At 35.1% G+C, this 16431-nt stretch overlaps 2 protein-coding genes across 3 annotated transcripts; one reads left to right on the top strand and one right to left on the bottom strand.

The window, feature by feature from the left end:
* Positions 1-3342: 3342 nt before the first annotated feature.
* On the top strand, positions 3343-6276 carry LOC132269366 (transcription factor DIVARICATA). Its single transcript, XM_059770533.1, has 2 exons — positions 3343-4765; positions 5123-6276. The coding sequence occupies exons 1-2, from the start codon at positions 4341-4343 to the stop codon at positions 5622-5624; spliced, it is 927 nt and encodes a 308-aa protein (XP_059626516.1). The 5' UTR covers positions 3343-4340; the 3' UTR covers positions 5625-6276.
* Positions 6277-8642: 2366 nt separating this feature from the next.
* On the bottom strand, positions 8643-16174 carry LOC132269365 (uncharacterized). 2 transcript variants are annotated; one of them, XM_059770530.1, is made up of 9 exons: positions 15896-16172; positions 15592-15796; positions 15375-15465; positions 13236-13381; positions 12520-12763; positions 12043-12147; positions 11787-11969; positions 10015-10216; positions 8643-9599 (listed from the first exon to the last, which is right to left on the bottom strand). In XM_059770530.1, exons 1-9 carry the CDS (start codon positions 16062-16064, stop codon positions 9103-9105), a joined length of 1842 nt encoding a protein of 613 aa, XP_059626513.1. In that variant the 5' UTR covers positions 16065-16172; the 3' UTR covers positions 8643-9102. The 2 variants fall into 2 exon arrangements, with proteins under 2 accessions (XP_059626513.1, XP_059626514.1); XM_059770531.1 differs by lacking the exon at positions 10015-10216 and having other exon boundaries at positions 9414-9599; positions 15896-16174.
* Positions 16175-16431: the final 257 nt, after the last annotated feature.

Here is a 16431-nt window from a genome sequence, read left to right as displayed (position 1 = left end):
GTAGAAGTTGCGTTAAAAAACGCATTTAAGTAAAGTTAGGAATTGTAACTTTTAAAATTGTGTTCCGTGTAGAGTTTGCTTATTTTACTAAATTACTAGAAAATTTCAAATATATGACTTTTAAGTTTCATTTGACTTTTAGATCATAATGAAAGAACCTTACCATTGCATTATGACTCGTTTTCCGACATTACAAGAGTTGAGAATGGGTTCAACATCGGGCATATCCAAAGTCAATCCATGAATATTTTTTTCCCAAACTCGCCCCGCCCCTACCTCACATCGAAAGTCACTTGATGTACATATTTTTAAAAAAATAGCTCAAGTTTAAACACTTATCAACCATAATAACAAAAATACTGTTTAGATTTAAAATTATAATTCAAATAAAAAAAACTCTAATTAATAAAAAATATTTAATATCTGTTTATTATTAATTGAAGTAGATTCGGACCTGACAAATTTTAAAGCTTTGTCAGAATGATGTCAAACTTTTCTAAGTGGGTGTTTGGGGTTGTTTTTCTACCATTGAAAAATACTTTAATTTAAAAAAATTGCGGTTGAATATGTTTTTTGAAAATATAAAGCGCTTAAAAGTGGTAGAGGTTACGTTAAAATACACATTTAAGTAAAGTTAGGAATTGTAATTTTTAAAATTGTGTTCTGTGTAGAGTTTGCTTATTTTACTATTACTAGAAAATTCCAAATCAAATACAAATTAATAATCATTAAATTATGTTTAACTTATTTATATTTTAGTACTAAATAAAAAAAACTATATCATAAACGAAATATGTAATATTTTAAAAAATAAAAATAAACCAATACAAGTTAATTGTCATAAATTATTGAACTCGGTGAAATTTTATAATATTTAATTTTAGGAAATTAACACATGTATATTAGTGTGGAGGTAATATAATAAAATTAGTAATAAAGCACTTTATGCAACATTATTACTTAACAAGTTTCCTGGTGTCACTTTTAAGTGGTCCATATTTGGCCACATTATTCTTCAGCTAACTGACATTAACGCTGTATTTGGCCAATTACACCACTATTTATAAGTAACAGTTCACCACCATTTATAAGTAACATCATATAGTCTAAAAAGAAATGTCATGTATAAACATAATTAAATTCAACATATCATTTATGTTATTATTTGAAATTAAAAGTGGTGATGTTTCCTTTTACAAATGGTGATATTACTTTTTAGACTCTGTCATGTTACTTATAAATGGTGGTGAAATGTAAAAATAGTTTAAAAAGTAACATTACTACCATTTATAAGTAACATCACAGAAGTATAAAAGTAATATCACATAGTTTAAAAAGTAACATTATCACGTTTTAAGGGTGAAAGATACTTATAAATGATGGTGATGTTACTTTTTAGACTATATGATATTACTTTTAGACTTCTATGACGTTACTTAAAAATAGTGGTGAAATGTTACTTATAAATGGTGGTGCAATTGCCAAACACAGTGTTAGTGTCTATTAAGTGGAATAAAACGTGACCAAACCAAGACCACTTATGCTCGCTGCAGGAAATTGCATGAGCACAGCGGGTGATTCGCGCCCTGATTGGTAATCTGAATTACACGCGTTTTTGGGTGGCAGTGGGATAAAAGTATTCCTTTGCTCAATTTCACTAACCAACAATGTAAGAAAGTGACGGGTGTTGGAAGAGGCGGTGGTTGGCTGGCTGGCTAGAGGTTGAATTAGTTACGATTACCTGCGATTGAATCTCATGAAATCGTTTGGGCTTGGTCTTATTACGTGGCTCTGTACAGTCGTAAATTCAACATGATTTGATCCTTGCGTCTTGGACCACTTTACTCAGCTTTTTCCTAACCAATCAATTCATTATTATGTATTCAACCATTGTCCGCCATGATGAGCCAACGCAGGGAATCACCCAACGCCCCTATGCAATTATGTGGGAATATGGCCAATGGGAGGTGTTTGTAACCGTGTGGTGGTCCCCACCACATTATGTTGCAGTTGTACTTTACTATTGATCTCGACCGTAAGTTTGCCTGCCACCTCTCGGATCTGTCCATATAAGTTGAGAGATCGTAAATGTCTAATTATCCTAGCCGTTAGATTGCCCAATATCAGTATTTTTTATTTATTTTTATTATTATTGTATTTTTTTGGGTAAGATAGATTGCCCTATATACACATGTTACATGCACATGAATTTAAGGTTGCCCTGTCTATACATGGTACATGCACATGAATTTAAGGGTGAATTATACTAACTTTCTCGGAATTTCTATATTTATCTCATTTGAGATTTGATGTGTACGTTAAAGCTTAAAGGACACTCTTTTTCTTATTATTATTATTTTTTAATAAAATAGCCATATTATCCTTACTTTGAGCAGGTTTTTTTTTTTTTTTTTTTCCAATAATGTGGACAAAAAGTAATTGTTCATTAAAAAATTAAAATATAAAGGACATTATTAACTTTTCTCATTCAAAGGAGATTAAAATAATAAAGGCTAAACGATGTATCAATGCGTAATTTGTATAAACCTTAACGAATGTCAGCGTAATTTACACTAAATTTAAGCAAAAACGTAGACATTCCATATTGACTTTTTGGTTCACTTTCTTAATTTTTTATTATTTTTTAATAAAAATATTTTGGTCGATAGTTTTTGAAAAAATACAGTTATAAGGCATGTTTTGCATTTTTATAATTATGTTAAAATAATTTTATATTTTTTAAATGACAAATCAAAGAAGTTCTTATTTTCTAAACCTTCCATTTTGTGACATATACATTAATAGGGCTTGCATAGGTTGACAATTTTCTTTTTATTTATTAAAAAAATTTCCGAGTTTCTAAAATCACCTCATAAAGACGTGTAGTTTCTTCTATCAATGTGGAGGCAAAATAGCATATACGGAGTATCAAATTTTCTTCGAATTTCAATGACATAAATCTCAGAATTAGCCTTTTGTTATTTTTTATTTTTACTCAAAAAAAATTCATACTCTCATTAAAGGAAAGTAAAACATAAGTTAAAAAAAAAATAGTACTGTATTGCCCTATGTTTAGACAAACAGTTGTTTACCGTTTAAAAAAAATCCTCCAAACGAGTAAAATGAAAGACAACGATAGCTAGATAAGAGAGACAGAGAGTAAAATTATCTCTCTATTCGGTCAAATTACATATGTGTATGAGATTCCTTTACTAGTGATATATATTAGTGAGCTTCCACTGGGCGTCATGAGGTGCCAACCCATGCTAGTTTGACAATGTAAAGTTGAGAAAGAAAATGTATTTCTTTAATACAAAAAAAACAGAACAGAGAGAGTGCATTATAATAAGAAGGAACTTTTTCATAAGTTGCAGTATCCACAAACATCATAACATCCAATCACATCCCACCACCTTCAACCCCTCTCTCTCTCTCTAGTTCTGTTTTTAGCCCTGTAGATCTCTCTCTCTCTCTCTCTCTCTCTCTCTCTTCAAAGATTTTTAGCAAATTTAGATTCATTCCTTGAAGCTTGCTATTTTGCTTTTCCATTGTCTTTCTCTTTTAACTGCTTTCTTCGCTTTTCCTTTTTGCTCTAACCTCAAGGAAAAAGGAAAGAAGGGGAAAACCTTTCTCACAAACCCCAATTCCTCTGAGGGAATTCAGAATCCCCCTTGTTTTCCCACCAGGTGGTTTTCATTTCCCAGCTCTTGGGTGGTCGGTTCTCTCTACTCTCCAGGTGCTACATATACTGTCCTCTTCATGTATTTTCAGCTTCTCTTTCTCTCTCTTTCCTGATTGGGTGGTTGTCAAGAGGTTGAAGCTGAAAAAATAAAAAAAAACAAAAAAACAAGTGTTAACTCTCACTTGTGAGCTTCCCTCTGTTCAAATTCTAAATATTTTCTGTTTCATTTTCTTGGAGTTGGTCTTGGGTCTTGCTTTTCTCCTTTCCCTTTTTTCATCCCAGGAAGTTCAATGGGTTCAGATCTTGGTGGGGCTTTCTAGGGTTTTTTCTTGGTGAATATATATATATATATATATATCTTTTCTGTAATTATAATTGTACTGGGAGTTTTTCTTTGATTTTGAAAAGGTGGGTATTTTTTAGATTCTCGGGGGTGGCTATACAGGAAAAAAGGTATTCTGATTCCTTTCAAAATGCTTCTTGATTTAACGCTGATGTTGTCATTGTAAAACCTCCACCTCTCACCATTTCCACTCTGCTCTCTCCTACTCTTGCTCTGTTTTCACAATAAATCCGAAACCTCGATTTTGAAGTCTCTGTACAAAATTGTGAATCAAAATAGAGTTTCAAACACAATTTAGCTGAGTAAATTGATGTTATGAGGTGGGGAATGGAGATTATTTCGCCGGGGTCTTACCTTCCGAGCTTCAATTGGTTTCTTGAAGAGAGCAGGAGCACAAAATGGACCCCAGCAGAGAACAAAATGTTTGAGAATGCTCTTGCAGTCTACGACGACACGACGCCGGATCGGTGGCAGAAAGTGGCTGATTTGATCCCCGGGAAGACTGCTGAGGACGTGTTTAAGCAGTATAAGGAATTGGAGGATGATGTGAGTAGTATAGAAGCGGGGTTGATTCCAATTCCTGGCTATAGTACTTCCCCTTTCACATTGGATTGGGGTAACAGTCATGGGTTTGATGGGTTCAAGCAGTCCTATGGCCCCGGTGGAAAGCGATCCTCGTCGGCTCGGCCTTCCGAACAGGAGAGGAAGAAGGGGGTGCCATGGACAGAAGAAGAGCATAAGTAAGTTCTTTTTCCCCCTTCAAATTATTGTTCTACCTAATTTTAATTTTAGTGTGCGCTTTAATTGCGTGATTTAATGTGATTAGTCTGTTTTTGTCTTCAAGATGTTGTGAGGACCACTTATATTATTATCACAAACTGGATATGGTTCTTTTGATTAATTGAAAAGTGGATTGACAATTAACAAGCTTGGAACATAGATGTACTTGTAGAAGTCTTTAATTGTGCTGACTTTCGGGTGGTAGTAGCTTTTAAGTGGTTATTTTCTTTGCACTATTTGATCATTTTCTACTTTTCCAAGTTGAGTTTCAACATTCGGTTGATTTTTGACATGGGTTTTTGGATGATTGACTACAGATTGTTTCTGTTGGGGCTTAAAAAGTATGGCAAAGGGGACTGGAGAAACATCTCTCGAAATTTTGTGACGAGTAGAACGCCGACTCAAGTGGCTAGCCATGCTCAGAAATACTTCATCAGACAGCTTTCTGGTGGGAAAGACAAGAGAAGAGCCAGTATCCATGATATAACAACCGTCAATCTCAACGACAACCAAACTCCCTCACCGGACAATAAAAGATCTCATTCGATGGAGCAGTCTACCGGGCTTTCTCAGCTAACAAATTCTGGTTCAATGTCCAGGACACAATTTCAATGGAATCAGTCGAATAACGGAGGAGCAATTGCTTTCAACACAACACATGGAAATATGTTCATGTCTGATCCTTACGGGATTAACTCGTATGAGCTTAAGATGCAGAATCAAAATGTGCAGAAGAGTGCTATGCATCATGAACCATACCGTGGATCTCAAAATATGGTTTTTCAGATGCAACCGGTGCAGCACTACCCTCACGGATGAGATAGCAATTGTCATGTAAACTCTCGATGGCTTTGAAAATGCCTCGTCTTATTTCAGTTCTGTAGTGTAGCTGCTTTTGTGCTTCTTTCTCTGGTCTTTATGTGAATATGTTCTCTGGCATTTTGAGTTAGTCCCCTATTAGTTGAACTTGAGGGAGACAGAATCATGTGTGGCTTGGAACTTCATCTTCAGGAAGGTGAAACCGGAACAGAGTATTCACAAATTATAGGTTTTTCGTGTATTGAATGATCAGTGGTTCTAGATTGGACTTGTTATCCACGGAGCATTTTCAGATTGGGCATGACATATCTGTTAGAAATGTGGTTCTTTTAGGGGTAAATAATCGGATTAGCAATGGCAAAAGAGCGGATCTGAAGATGGTTCCTGAAGATTTCTATGCAGAAAGAAAATGTTTTGGCAATTCGGAATTTGTATGGAGAATGAGATAGAAGACATCAAAAAAATAAGCAATATTCAATCGTGGGTTGAAAGCTAAGCATGTTTCTGCTATAGTTGGCAAGGGGAAGAAGGCATATAAGATCTTATGGGGAAAATGTCATTGATATGTATAAAGTGTGAAATTATCACTTTTGTTTTCTTCAGTCATTGCCCTTACTTTGAGTTATAATCAAACATATTTTTCGCACTTTTATATTTGTGTTCAGATTGGTAAGGCTGCGAACATCTAATCCTCTTTAGAATCGGGCACTCTGAATTTACCCTTCTTTTTTTATGTTCTCATTGGTCATGCAAGAGTTTCAAGTAAGCTGTGGAGCTGCCTAACGCAACCCTCCTTGTTTATCCAGACTTGGATCCCACCGTGTCTATTTTTGTTAAGCCAAAGAGTTCAAAGGAGCTGAACCAATCAATTTGAACTTATGGACCTTTCAATTGGATGCTCATCACAAAATGGCTGAGTCACAAAGCACTCTTTTTGGAATTCCTTTGTATCTGATTGCTTGCTTTTCTTTCTTCCATAACCCATTCAGACCATACCATTACTGGTATTCGAAATTTTTTCAGTGAAAATGACCTAGTTGACCATGTTTGACCTGTGAAACTTCATCGAAGCTGAGTCTACATTCCACTAATTAAAGCACCATATGCTCAAATTCAATCCTCTCTGCCTTTTTTTTAAAATTTTTTTTTGGCATGGGACCTTTTGAGATCGAAGAAGATCCTACCTATAGGAACATTGGATTAAGCGTTAAACTTAGAGGATTATGTAGTATAAAGTAAGATTCATGCCAGATTACACCTTTAATGTGTGTGTGTTTTTTTTAGGTTAGTCTTTTGTTCTTTAATATATGTTGTCGATTATGTTTCTTTCTGAGAGATCCAATTGTGATTTCTAAGAGTACCGTACCATCAAGCACTAATAAAGTCCAAAAAGGTTTTACTGTTCTCTAAATCTGAAGCTTAATTTTGTGATTCTGGGAACAGAGACAAGATACCTTAGCTAGCTTTTACATTAGGCATATCGTCCTTAACAATTTTATAATCAGCATGGATCACAATTTTTTGTCTTTAAACGGGCTCTTATATCTCGTTTTGGTGGTGGAAATTTCCATTCATATTTAATTTTCTACAATTCTATGGAAGATTCTGGTGGACAATTTAATATATGAATGATACAATAATATAAACAGTTAAATTGAATAAATATCCAATTATGATTATATTCTAAGAAACAAAAGATAAAAATAAAAAACTAGCTTTTGAAATTGAGAAGTGTGTAGATACCTCGATAGTCCACTGGTTAGTACTTTCGGTGGATTTTGAGAGTACCAGACTTTGACTCTTTACACTTACTAATCTAACTTTTAACTTACTAATCTAACTTCTAATCCTTATTGTCTTATAAAATAAAAAAAAAAAAATTGAGAAGCGTGCTAGGTATTTGGTACTGTTTTAAAGTCGATTCTTTGTTCCAATGGGTACACATTGATGGCAGTAATGACTCCGAGATACCACTTAAGTGCTCACGGCCTAGTTTCCTAGCATGTCCAAAGGAAAACAAAGTAAACAAGTTGCATCTTAATAACCCATAAGCACATAAATTAGTGGAAGAGGTGATAGATGGAGACAAGATTATAGCAGAAAAGTTTTTGACAAGAGACAACAAATGAAAGAGGATCATATGTTAAAAGATCAAATAATTATGGGGAATTGATAATGCTAAAAGAATAGTGAATAAAGTGCAATAACTTACACTAAATAAAGATAATTATTTCAATTAAATTATCCTAAACAGATTTTTCCACTTCTTATTTTAAGTGGAGTACTACTTTTGAACTAATGATTTATTATCCAAGACAACATGACAATAATAAATTATTAACAGTGCCAGTGTTTGATCAAGTACCCATGTAACACACCTTTGCTCAATCATCAAGTTAGGTTTTGAATATCTCTCTCTCTCTCTTTCCCCCACTACACCCACACACACACACACAGACATGAGAATTCACCCAGAATTGGCTCATTATGGTGATCAGTTTTATCACTGTATCAGGAGAGTAGGTATCCACTAAGAAAGGCGACAAATGGCAGGAACAAATCTCAATTTGTAGTATGCTGTTTCCATCACTTTGTTGTTATTGCTTTTGTATTACTGTGAGCATTGTTGTTTGCTGCAATAGCTATCATAAAAAGCCTAACAACCATCAATGTCACTTGTACATAGTATATTCAGTCCCACCCAATAAGTAAAAAGAATTTAAGGCAACTAGTTTTCTACAGTAATTGACAAACTTAACCACTTTCTTTTTCAAAAGGAGAAGTCTTTCTGCAAGTTGCATTCTAAAGGCACCTTGCCCACTTTATTCTAATTTCAATCTACTGCTTAACCAGTTGCAGCCACATACAACACACAATGGACTTCACACTTTCGGTTCAACTTGTTTTCCTCTCTCCTTCTTTAGACTCTCTATATTCTGATTCCTCTCTCACAAATGCTGCCAATGAATCCTAAGCCCATGTAACAATTTGATGCTTCAATTCATATCCAGAAAGCGATGGGGGAAAAGGTCAGTGAGGGGCTCTGTTTGGAAGCAAGTTTGATTCTCTACAGTCTACACTCATTCCGTCCCACAAATATCTGCGAATAATGCCTTGTGGGGGCCTCGTTACATACCTATCAGAGAAGATAATACACGAGGACGGAAAGCAGAAGATGCATTCTGTCTCAAGTTCTCTTACCACCAATTCATATTACAGTCTTTTGAGATTTATGCTCTTACAAGTTATTACATTTTATCCTATAATCTTCACATGCCTTTGGAAAAGACTGACATTAACCACCATAAATTGCCGACACCAGTTGCAACTGGGAATAGGTGGTGGAGTAATGGTAGATGAAGTGCATGATGGGAGGAAATCATAAGTGCAGAAAAGAAGATAGACTGAAGTTTATTACCAACCAGAATATTTTAACACGAATCCCACATCTGCCTTTCTTGGTTGATGAAGTCAAAACTTATTCGTTTAGAAGCTCATCCTTATGGCTTGTTAATCCAAAGCCGAAGGGGAAAAGAGGGTCACATGAATTCTTCCCAGCATGCATGGGCAGTTGTTTGACACTTTTAAACCATGTCACGGGGAGTTGTCCTTGGAACTCATAATCTCCAAAGATGACATCTGTGATTCCTAATCCTTCGCTGCCAGGCAACCAAGCAGCAACCAGAGCATCCATTTTTTTCAAGAGCAATGGCTCCAAAACCAACGGCCTTCCAGAAATTAGGATCACCACTGTAGGAACTCTCTCAGAAACTAAGCTTATAATGTCAGCTCCATTGAAGGGAATTGTGAGCTCTGAATTGTCTCCAGTGAATTCTGCATATGGACCTTCACCCACAGCTACAATGGCAAAAGAGAAATCTTGACCAACAAAGGTGTCTGGTGATGGATTTTGCTCGTATATCACTTCTGTTTTTTCTCCCACCATTTCTTTAACCGCATCCAATATAGTTGTGCCTGAAATACAAGTGATCTCGTGAATCTAAATGCTCACAGGCATCCATCAAATAAAGTAACAACAAAATTTTCGTCTACCAATTTTTATCCCAACATAGCTCCTCTACAATACTGGACTATAATATATATATAAAACCTAAGTTTCATAGAAAATGATTCTTCTTCTTCTTGACTAACAAAATCTTTGATATATTTCTATAATCATTCATGTACCACATGTGCAAGATCCTGTGTGCTTGTTGTTCACATGCATTTTAAATACTGCATTTCTTTTTATATTGAAAAGGGAATTCATGACCATCATCAGCATTAAGTGAAATTATGCCAATGATCATTCATCACTTTAATATTAAGAACCAAGCCATCATATTACTAATAGCGGTGTTTGGGTATATATTGTTACATAACCACATACCAATTGTAATTCTCCCACTGATTCCATCCCAAGTAGCAGTCCATCCGCCACACTGATATCCAAGGTCATCAGCATGTGTTCCAGCAACAAGGATCTTTTTAGCATTCCTATCTAATGGAAGAAATGGTTTTTTTGGATCCTTTCCATTCTTCAACAGAACCAAGGACTTGCGAACTGCTTCACGTGCTAGCTCTCTATGCAGCTGAAAATTTTATAATAAGGCAAAACTTTGTCTCAAGTAATAACCCTAGTTGGCTATCAACTAATAGCAGTTGCACTCAGTGGATCAAAAGCAATTAACTGTCTATGAGGATGACCGACAAAAGTACATAGCACAAGTAGTAACAAGGAAGCACTTAAAACAGTTTTCGTAACCCCCCAAAAAGTTTTAAAATCTATTTCAACTTTTAATTTGGTTCCTCATCCCCATAATTGAATGATGTTCGAGCTCTTTAAGGATGCTCATTTTTTCATGCACTCAACAAATTGGTTCCTGACATGCCAAAGTAAATAATATATATATATATATATATATATATATATGTATGTATGTATATACATATATTTTAGCAGCAATGGGACATCGGGTACCATCCCAAATCAGATTCCTGGTGATGGTGATGAATAGGTGCATGGCACTATAACTAGTTGGAGAATTTTGAAAACAGCTCAATGGATAGTTCTCTTCTTTCATGTGAACAGCCCCCTCTTGTCTCTACATGTTTTGTTGTGAGTAAAAAATGAGGGGAATAAGTAGTTGATCAGAAGAGACAGATATACCGATGTTGCTAGTTTTTCAGCTACTGGTTCTTGCTAGTCCTACAGCTCTAAGTAAGGCAGTGAAGAAGAAAAAAGATTAGAAATGAAATTTAAATATCCTGATAACTCCTTTCTCATCTTCTTGTTCCCTTTTTTTTTTTTTTTTTTTTTTTTTTTCCCCTCTCCCTAGTGGAAAATCCTTTTAATCCCTATATGGGACTTGATTTGCAACATTCCTTATTATAACGCGCGCGCGTGTGTGAGGGAGAGAGAGAGAGAGAGAGAGAGTTTAAGTTGGTTCACTTGGAAACTTGAAGATGATAAAAAAAATAAGATATTTAAAAGACGTTAAGAGATAAACAGATCCCTACTTAAGCCATAAAGATTTTGTATAATTTACGAAAGAGTAAGTCACTCATGTGCATTCACATGGGAATCTATCATTTAAGTTGGAATGATACGCAAAACATAAATGCACACAACTGAGAAATGGTTGAACATAATCATTCTCTTCACCCCCAAGTTATTTGAGTTTAAAAGAAACAATATCCCGATTAAGAAAAATTTACACCTGCAAATTAAGCTTAGTATATATCTGTAAACATTAACCACCATGATATCTTAGAAAGGCTGATGCAAGCATGGACAAAAAATATGGAATGTAAGATTGCATTTTCAGAAATATCCAGTAGAATAAGCATCATATGAAAATATGGAGAAAATGGCATTTGTTGCCAATAAAGATCATTGCCTAATCTTCAGGGGTGGACTACATATAATAGCATGAAGAATCTTCTCTCTAATTAATAAATCATGAGATGGTAATGTAAAACAATTTCTTTAAAATGTTGGGAAAATAGAAAACTGGAAAAAGTGAAATTACAAATAAGCAATTTTAAGATCCTACAACATGGCAAAGTGATTCAGCTTGGTGAGAAATGAGAGATTATTATGTTTCAAGTGACAAAAATAAACACAGACAATAAGTAACATAATGATTTCTGAAAGCTTACCTTGCAGCCAACTGTAACTAGCAAAGATCTATCAGTCAGGGGATATTCAAAAAGTCCAGCAACAAATTTCACTCTCAATATTCTTACAACAGCATCATCGATCCTAGCCATTGGAATCTCTCCTGATTCCACCAGATATAACAAATCCTTCAGAAATAATTCATATCTGAGAGGCACCATCACCTGCAAATTTTCCCAGTGCTGTAAGAAATATGAACTATATGAAGGAATCTTTACTTATATTGTTTTATCTTACAATGTCAATTCCTGCATTGATGGAAGACGAAATGCAATAACGATAATTTGAGCCATGAGGAACAGAAAGTCTGTCAATTCCCTCACAGTCTGAAATCAGAATACCCTGCAGCAAAAGTTTTTCTTGAGATTAATCTAAATGTAATGCACTTTAATCTTGCAGCTATGGCACCCACAAAAGTTAACAAAACAAGAGAAGACTATGGCCAACTGTAGTTCATTGTCTGAATAGTTAATATATCAACCAAAAACAAAGAAAGAAAACAATCAGAAATCAGCCATATCATTCTGAGTTTAAAATAGTTGTATCTATTTGAAACAATAAGAAACAAAAATGGAGATTTATCATGGCAACTAATCAACCATGGGGTATGAAATTATACATTAAATTTGTACGCCAAAGTCGTATAGCATTTTTTGACGGAAAAGAGGAGCCAATTCAAGATATTTTTTCATACAGATAAATCAATGTACTTACCTTGAATCCCAGCTTATCTTTCAAAACTTGTGTTAGGAGAAAACGGTCAGAGTGCAGTTTGCTTCCATTCCAGCTAGAGTAGGATGCCATGACAGTGCACACTCCCTGAGATATACAGTCCAAAAAAGGTGCCATATGGATCCTCTCTAAATCATCATATGATGATATAGTGTTCCCCTCATTTATACCTCTGTCAGTACCCCCATCTCCAATGAAATGTTTGGCACATGCAACTACATTATTTCTGCATCCATTTATCATGGATTATGAGTAAAAAATTTATCTTTCAAGATAGAAATATAGAAAGAGAAAAAGTTAAATCAACATTACATGTAGAAAAACAGCACAATCAGTGGGTGCAAAAGCTGGAAATGCATGATGAAATATTTCAAATGCTAAATGTCCAAAAATCAGATTATACAAAAGCAGGCGAGACATAAGTTGTGGCCGAAAATCTCCCAAAAGGATAAAGAAAACTCCAGCAAGTGCTTATTAGAGCATAATTATGCATCAGTGACGGATTTAGAATTTGATGTCAGTTCTTTGCATTTTTCTCAAACAGTATGACTTTCTTGTTAAGAATTCTTGTCATTGTAAGACCTAAAATAACGGCAAAAATGAATTGCTTGACTTATAACAATTGATTACATATGGAATAAGTTTTAATCATGAGATCAGTGTGAATAGGAAAATATTAATGATTATTTATCTCTTACCTTCCAGCTAAAAAAGGGTAGCCCTTTGGGTGTCCTTCCGGTGGCTGCCCCTGCAAGCCTGATACAATGGAAGTCATCTTTCTAACAATTTCAGTGTCTTCACTATAACTCTCATAGCATCTTCCCCATCTGGGATCCCTAGATACCTGTCAAGATACATTTACACTATTAATATGACAAAATACTGTTCAAGACAATAGAGAAGTTTGAAAGAAAGAACAAGAAGAAATAATCTCCTACATCAACATAATCATTTAATCCCCAAAGCATCCTAGGTATAACCGATGAATCATTGAATTCGACATTGAATCTCACGATTCACAATTTGAATAGCGAGATTTTAAACCCCTTATCCAACAACATTGGGGCACCCTAATCCCAGGATCAGACATCTTTCAATTTTAAGAGAAACTCAAAGTTTGTAAACATCAATTGAGGCAATGGAATAGGAGTCGCAATTACAAATCCAACTCAAAAATGAAGAAATTGCAAACCCAAATCTCTTTGTCAAAATCCCACTCTCTAGAGAAAGCTGCTATCTTTAATGTCGTAGTTGAATTGGGCTTATCTAAGGAATATATAGCAAACAAACTTATCCATGAGTTGAATTGCTCATTCGTATTGATAAGCTTGTATGCTTGTAGACATCTAATGGCAGAAGGTGTGGAAGAAGAGATAAAAGCTGCTCTATTCGAAATGGATCCTCTAAGCTCCAGGACCAGACGGATTCACTACTCTTTTCTTCCAAAAGTACTGGATGGTGGTTAAAGATGACGTGATTTCAACTTTTAATGATTTTCTCAAGAGTGGAAGGCTGCTAAAGAGTCTAACCACACAAATTTGGTTTTGATTCCGACGGTCGAACATCCAACCAAGGTTGCCCAGTATAGACCGATAGCACTCAAATCAAAATTAAATCCTACAATTTAGCTCAAATGAAATCTCTGTGTTGGAAGTGATTATGAACTGCACAAGCACTATAATTGTATGAATTGATTGTTTTGGTTTGCATCGCGCACACATATGCAGGACATGACATTTAATTCCAAGATAAATAAATAAAACTAATTGTAACCCTTTGTATGTTAATATATATTGGCTAGCAGGTAAAGTTCAGTTTCCAGTCCATGAAAAAGTACCAAAGAAGTATTTTGATGCAACCATACTTGGGCCATTGAATTTCAGTTTCCATATTTCCCCATTGAATCATATAACCTTCTCTGTTGACCGGTATATGTACCCATCAAATAGTTGCTACTGCAAGTTCTCAGGTTAACAATGATCATACTTCAGAGAAAATACCATTGCTTTTAGACAGTGATACGATGAAATGAATGTGGGGTAAATTTCTCCAAAGCACCTCCAGTTGCCTAGCTTGAACGTTATCTCCTGCCAACTCATGGGCAAGGTGCAGGTTTCAAGTCCTAGTAGGAATGAGGAGATCCTTTTGTACTTGATAAAAAGGAAGGTTAGTCATTCCTAAGGCAAACGACAAAAGCTAAATGACAACTCATTGTTAAGCAATTCAAATATACAATTTATGACTACTACTTAAGTATTACTTGAAAGGCTTTTATTGAAGCAGTTGACCTTAATGGATAAGAAAAGTTTAATTGACTAATTGTTGTCTCTGCCTTGGGCGCCACTTTGTTGAACTCATGGAAGTGGCAAAACGTTATTTTGATTTTCTACAAACTTTAAAAAGAGAAAATTGAAACTCCGCAAAGTTTTTCCACTAGCAACCATTGTTCCACCAAAAGTTGAAATTAAAAAAAAATAATGGAAACAACTCTACATTTCGGGACAAAGTTGTTGTCATATTTATCCTCCACAATCTCATCGATTTCCATGAATAACGAACTTTATAAGAAAAAGTTGAAGTTTGAAACTCTAAGGAGAAAAGATATGAAAACTACTGGTAATTAAAGGCATAAACGCTCAAGCTAACATTTTCCTACTTGCAAAAACTAACAAGCAGCCTTTCGTTTTGAAAATTTTATCTTAAAACAACACATAACTCTTAATTGCATTGTACCAAGTGATGGATAATCAATTCAATGAGTTTAACCAAATTGAAACAAAATATAGCATGAAATATATAGAGATAAAGAGTGATTGACGGAATCTATTACAACTTACAGCAACACAGGGGGCGAAAGTGTAGTGAATGCCACTGGCCCTAACTTCAAGAGCTGTCGCAACCCCAATCCTTTGTGCCAAATCTGGATCTCTACAACACATTTTGAAGTAGGCGTTTCAGGGCATCAATTTGACTTCTAATCACTACATAAACACACACATGTATATATATGTGTGTGTGTGAGCATATATGATACAGGGTAAAAGTAGAACTGACCTGGTGGCTCCAAGACCGACATTATGAGGAAATATGGTAGCGCCATAGACATTGTTGTTTCCATGAACTGCGTCAATTCCATAGAGAAGTGGAATGCCAAGCCGCGACTCCAGTGCAGACTTTTGAAACCCATCGACCATGTCGGCCCAATCAGACGACAAAGCATTCTTGAATGGCCCACTTCCACCATAGCTGAGTATACTTCCTGCAAAATAGACCCCTGTTAAATGAGGTAAATGCACAGCTAGAGAGATTATATATATACACACACAAAAAAAATATGTATACAAATATAGAGAGAGACCTATGCAGAGGTCTCTTATGACGGAAGGAGTGGCGACGCGTCTCTCAATTTGAGCCATCTGACCTATCTTTTCTCTGAGAGTCATTCGAGAGAGAAGATCTTTGATTCTTGCTTCAATTGGTTCATTAGGGTTTTTGTATATGCAATTCATGAGTTCTATTTTGCTCATTTTTAGCTCTCACGCGACGTGCTAACAAAATCCCAGATTATTTTTTTTAGGGTTTGGGTTTTTGATCTTCCCAGTTGAAAGGTCTATGACTATGGAGATCTGTTACGTCGCGGGAAATTTAGTAGTTAAAGGACGGTGGGACCCACTTTTGTATGGGGAGATTGGAACTTAGAACAGGATTAACTAATCTTCCACTAAATTATTTTTCTTACGTTTGAAATTATGTTGGGTAGTTGACTAAATTCTCTTTTATTTTCTATTTTTTTAAAAAAGGACAAAGAAATAAAAAAATAATTGTACAAATCTGAGTAATTTTAATAGACTATTGATGGATGTGTGATATTTGAATTTTGCTTAGTGAAAAAAA

The sequence above is a fragment of the Cornus florida genome, unplaced genomic scaffold (assembly GCF_030987335.1).
Source record: "Cornus florida cultivar Cherokee Brave unplaced genomic scaffold, ASM3098733v1 CherokeeBrave_3.0.0_Hap2_Chr08, whole genome shotgun sequence".
NCBI lineage: Eukaryota > Viridiplantae > Streptophyta > Magnoliopsida > Cornales > Cornaceae > Cornus > Cornus florida.
This window is presented reverse-complemented; position numbering and strand designations above follow the sequence as displayed.

Bases quoted from the DNA above. Each gene is read 5' to 3' on its own strand.
- LOC132269365 (XM_059770530.1), bottom strand. From the start codon at position 16,064: ATGAGCAAAATAGAACTCATGAATTGCATATACAAAAACCCTAATGAA. The intron at 15,466-15,591 runs GTCAGTTCTACT...AATGTGTTGTAG, and splicing joins GTCGGTCTTGGAGCCACCAG to AGATCCAGATTTGGCACAAA. The intron at 13,382-15,374 runs GTAAGTTGTAAT...GTATCTTGACAG, and splicing joins CTTTCGCCCCCTGTGTTGCT to GTATCTAGGGATCCCAGATG.
- LOC132269366 (XM_059770533.1), top strand. From the start codon at position 4,341: ATGAGGTGGGGAATGGAGATTATTTCGCCGGGGTCTTACCTTCCGAGC. The intron at 4,766-5,122 runs GTAAGTTCTTTT...GATTGACTACAG, and splicing joins TGGACAGAAGAAGAGCATAA to ATTGTTTCTGTTGGGGCTTA.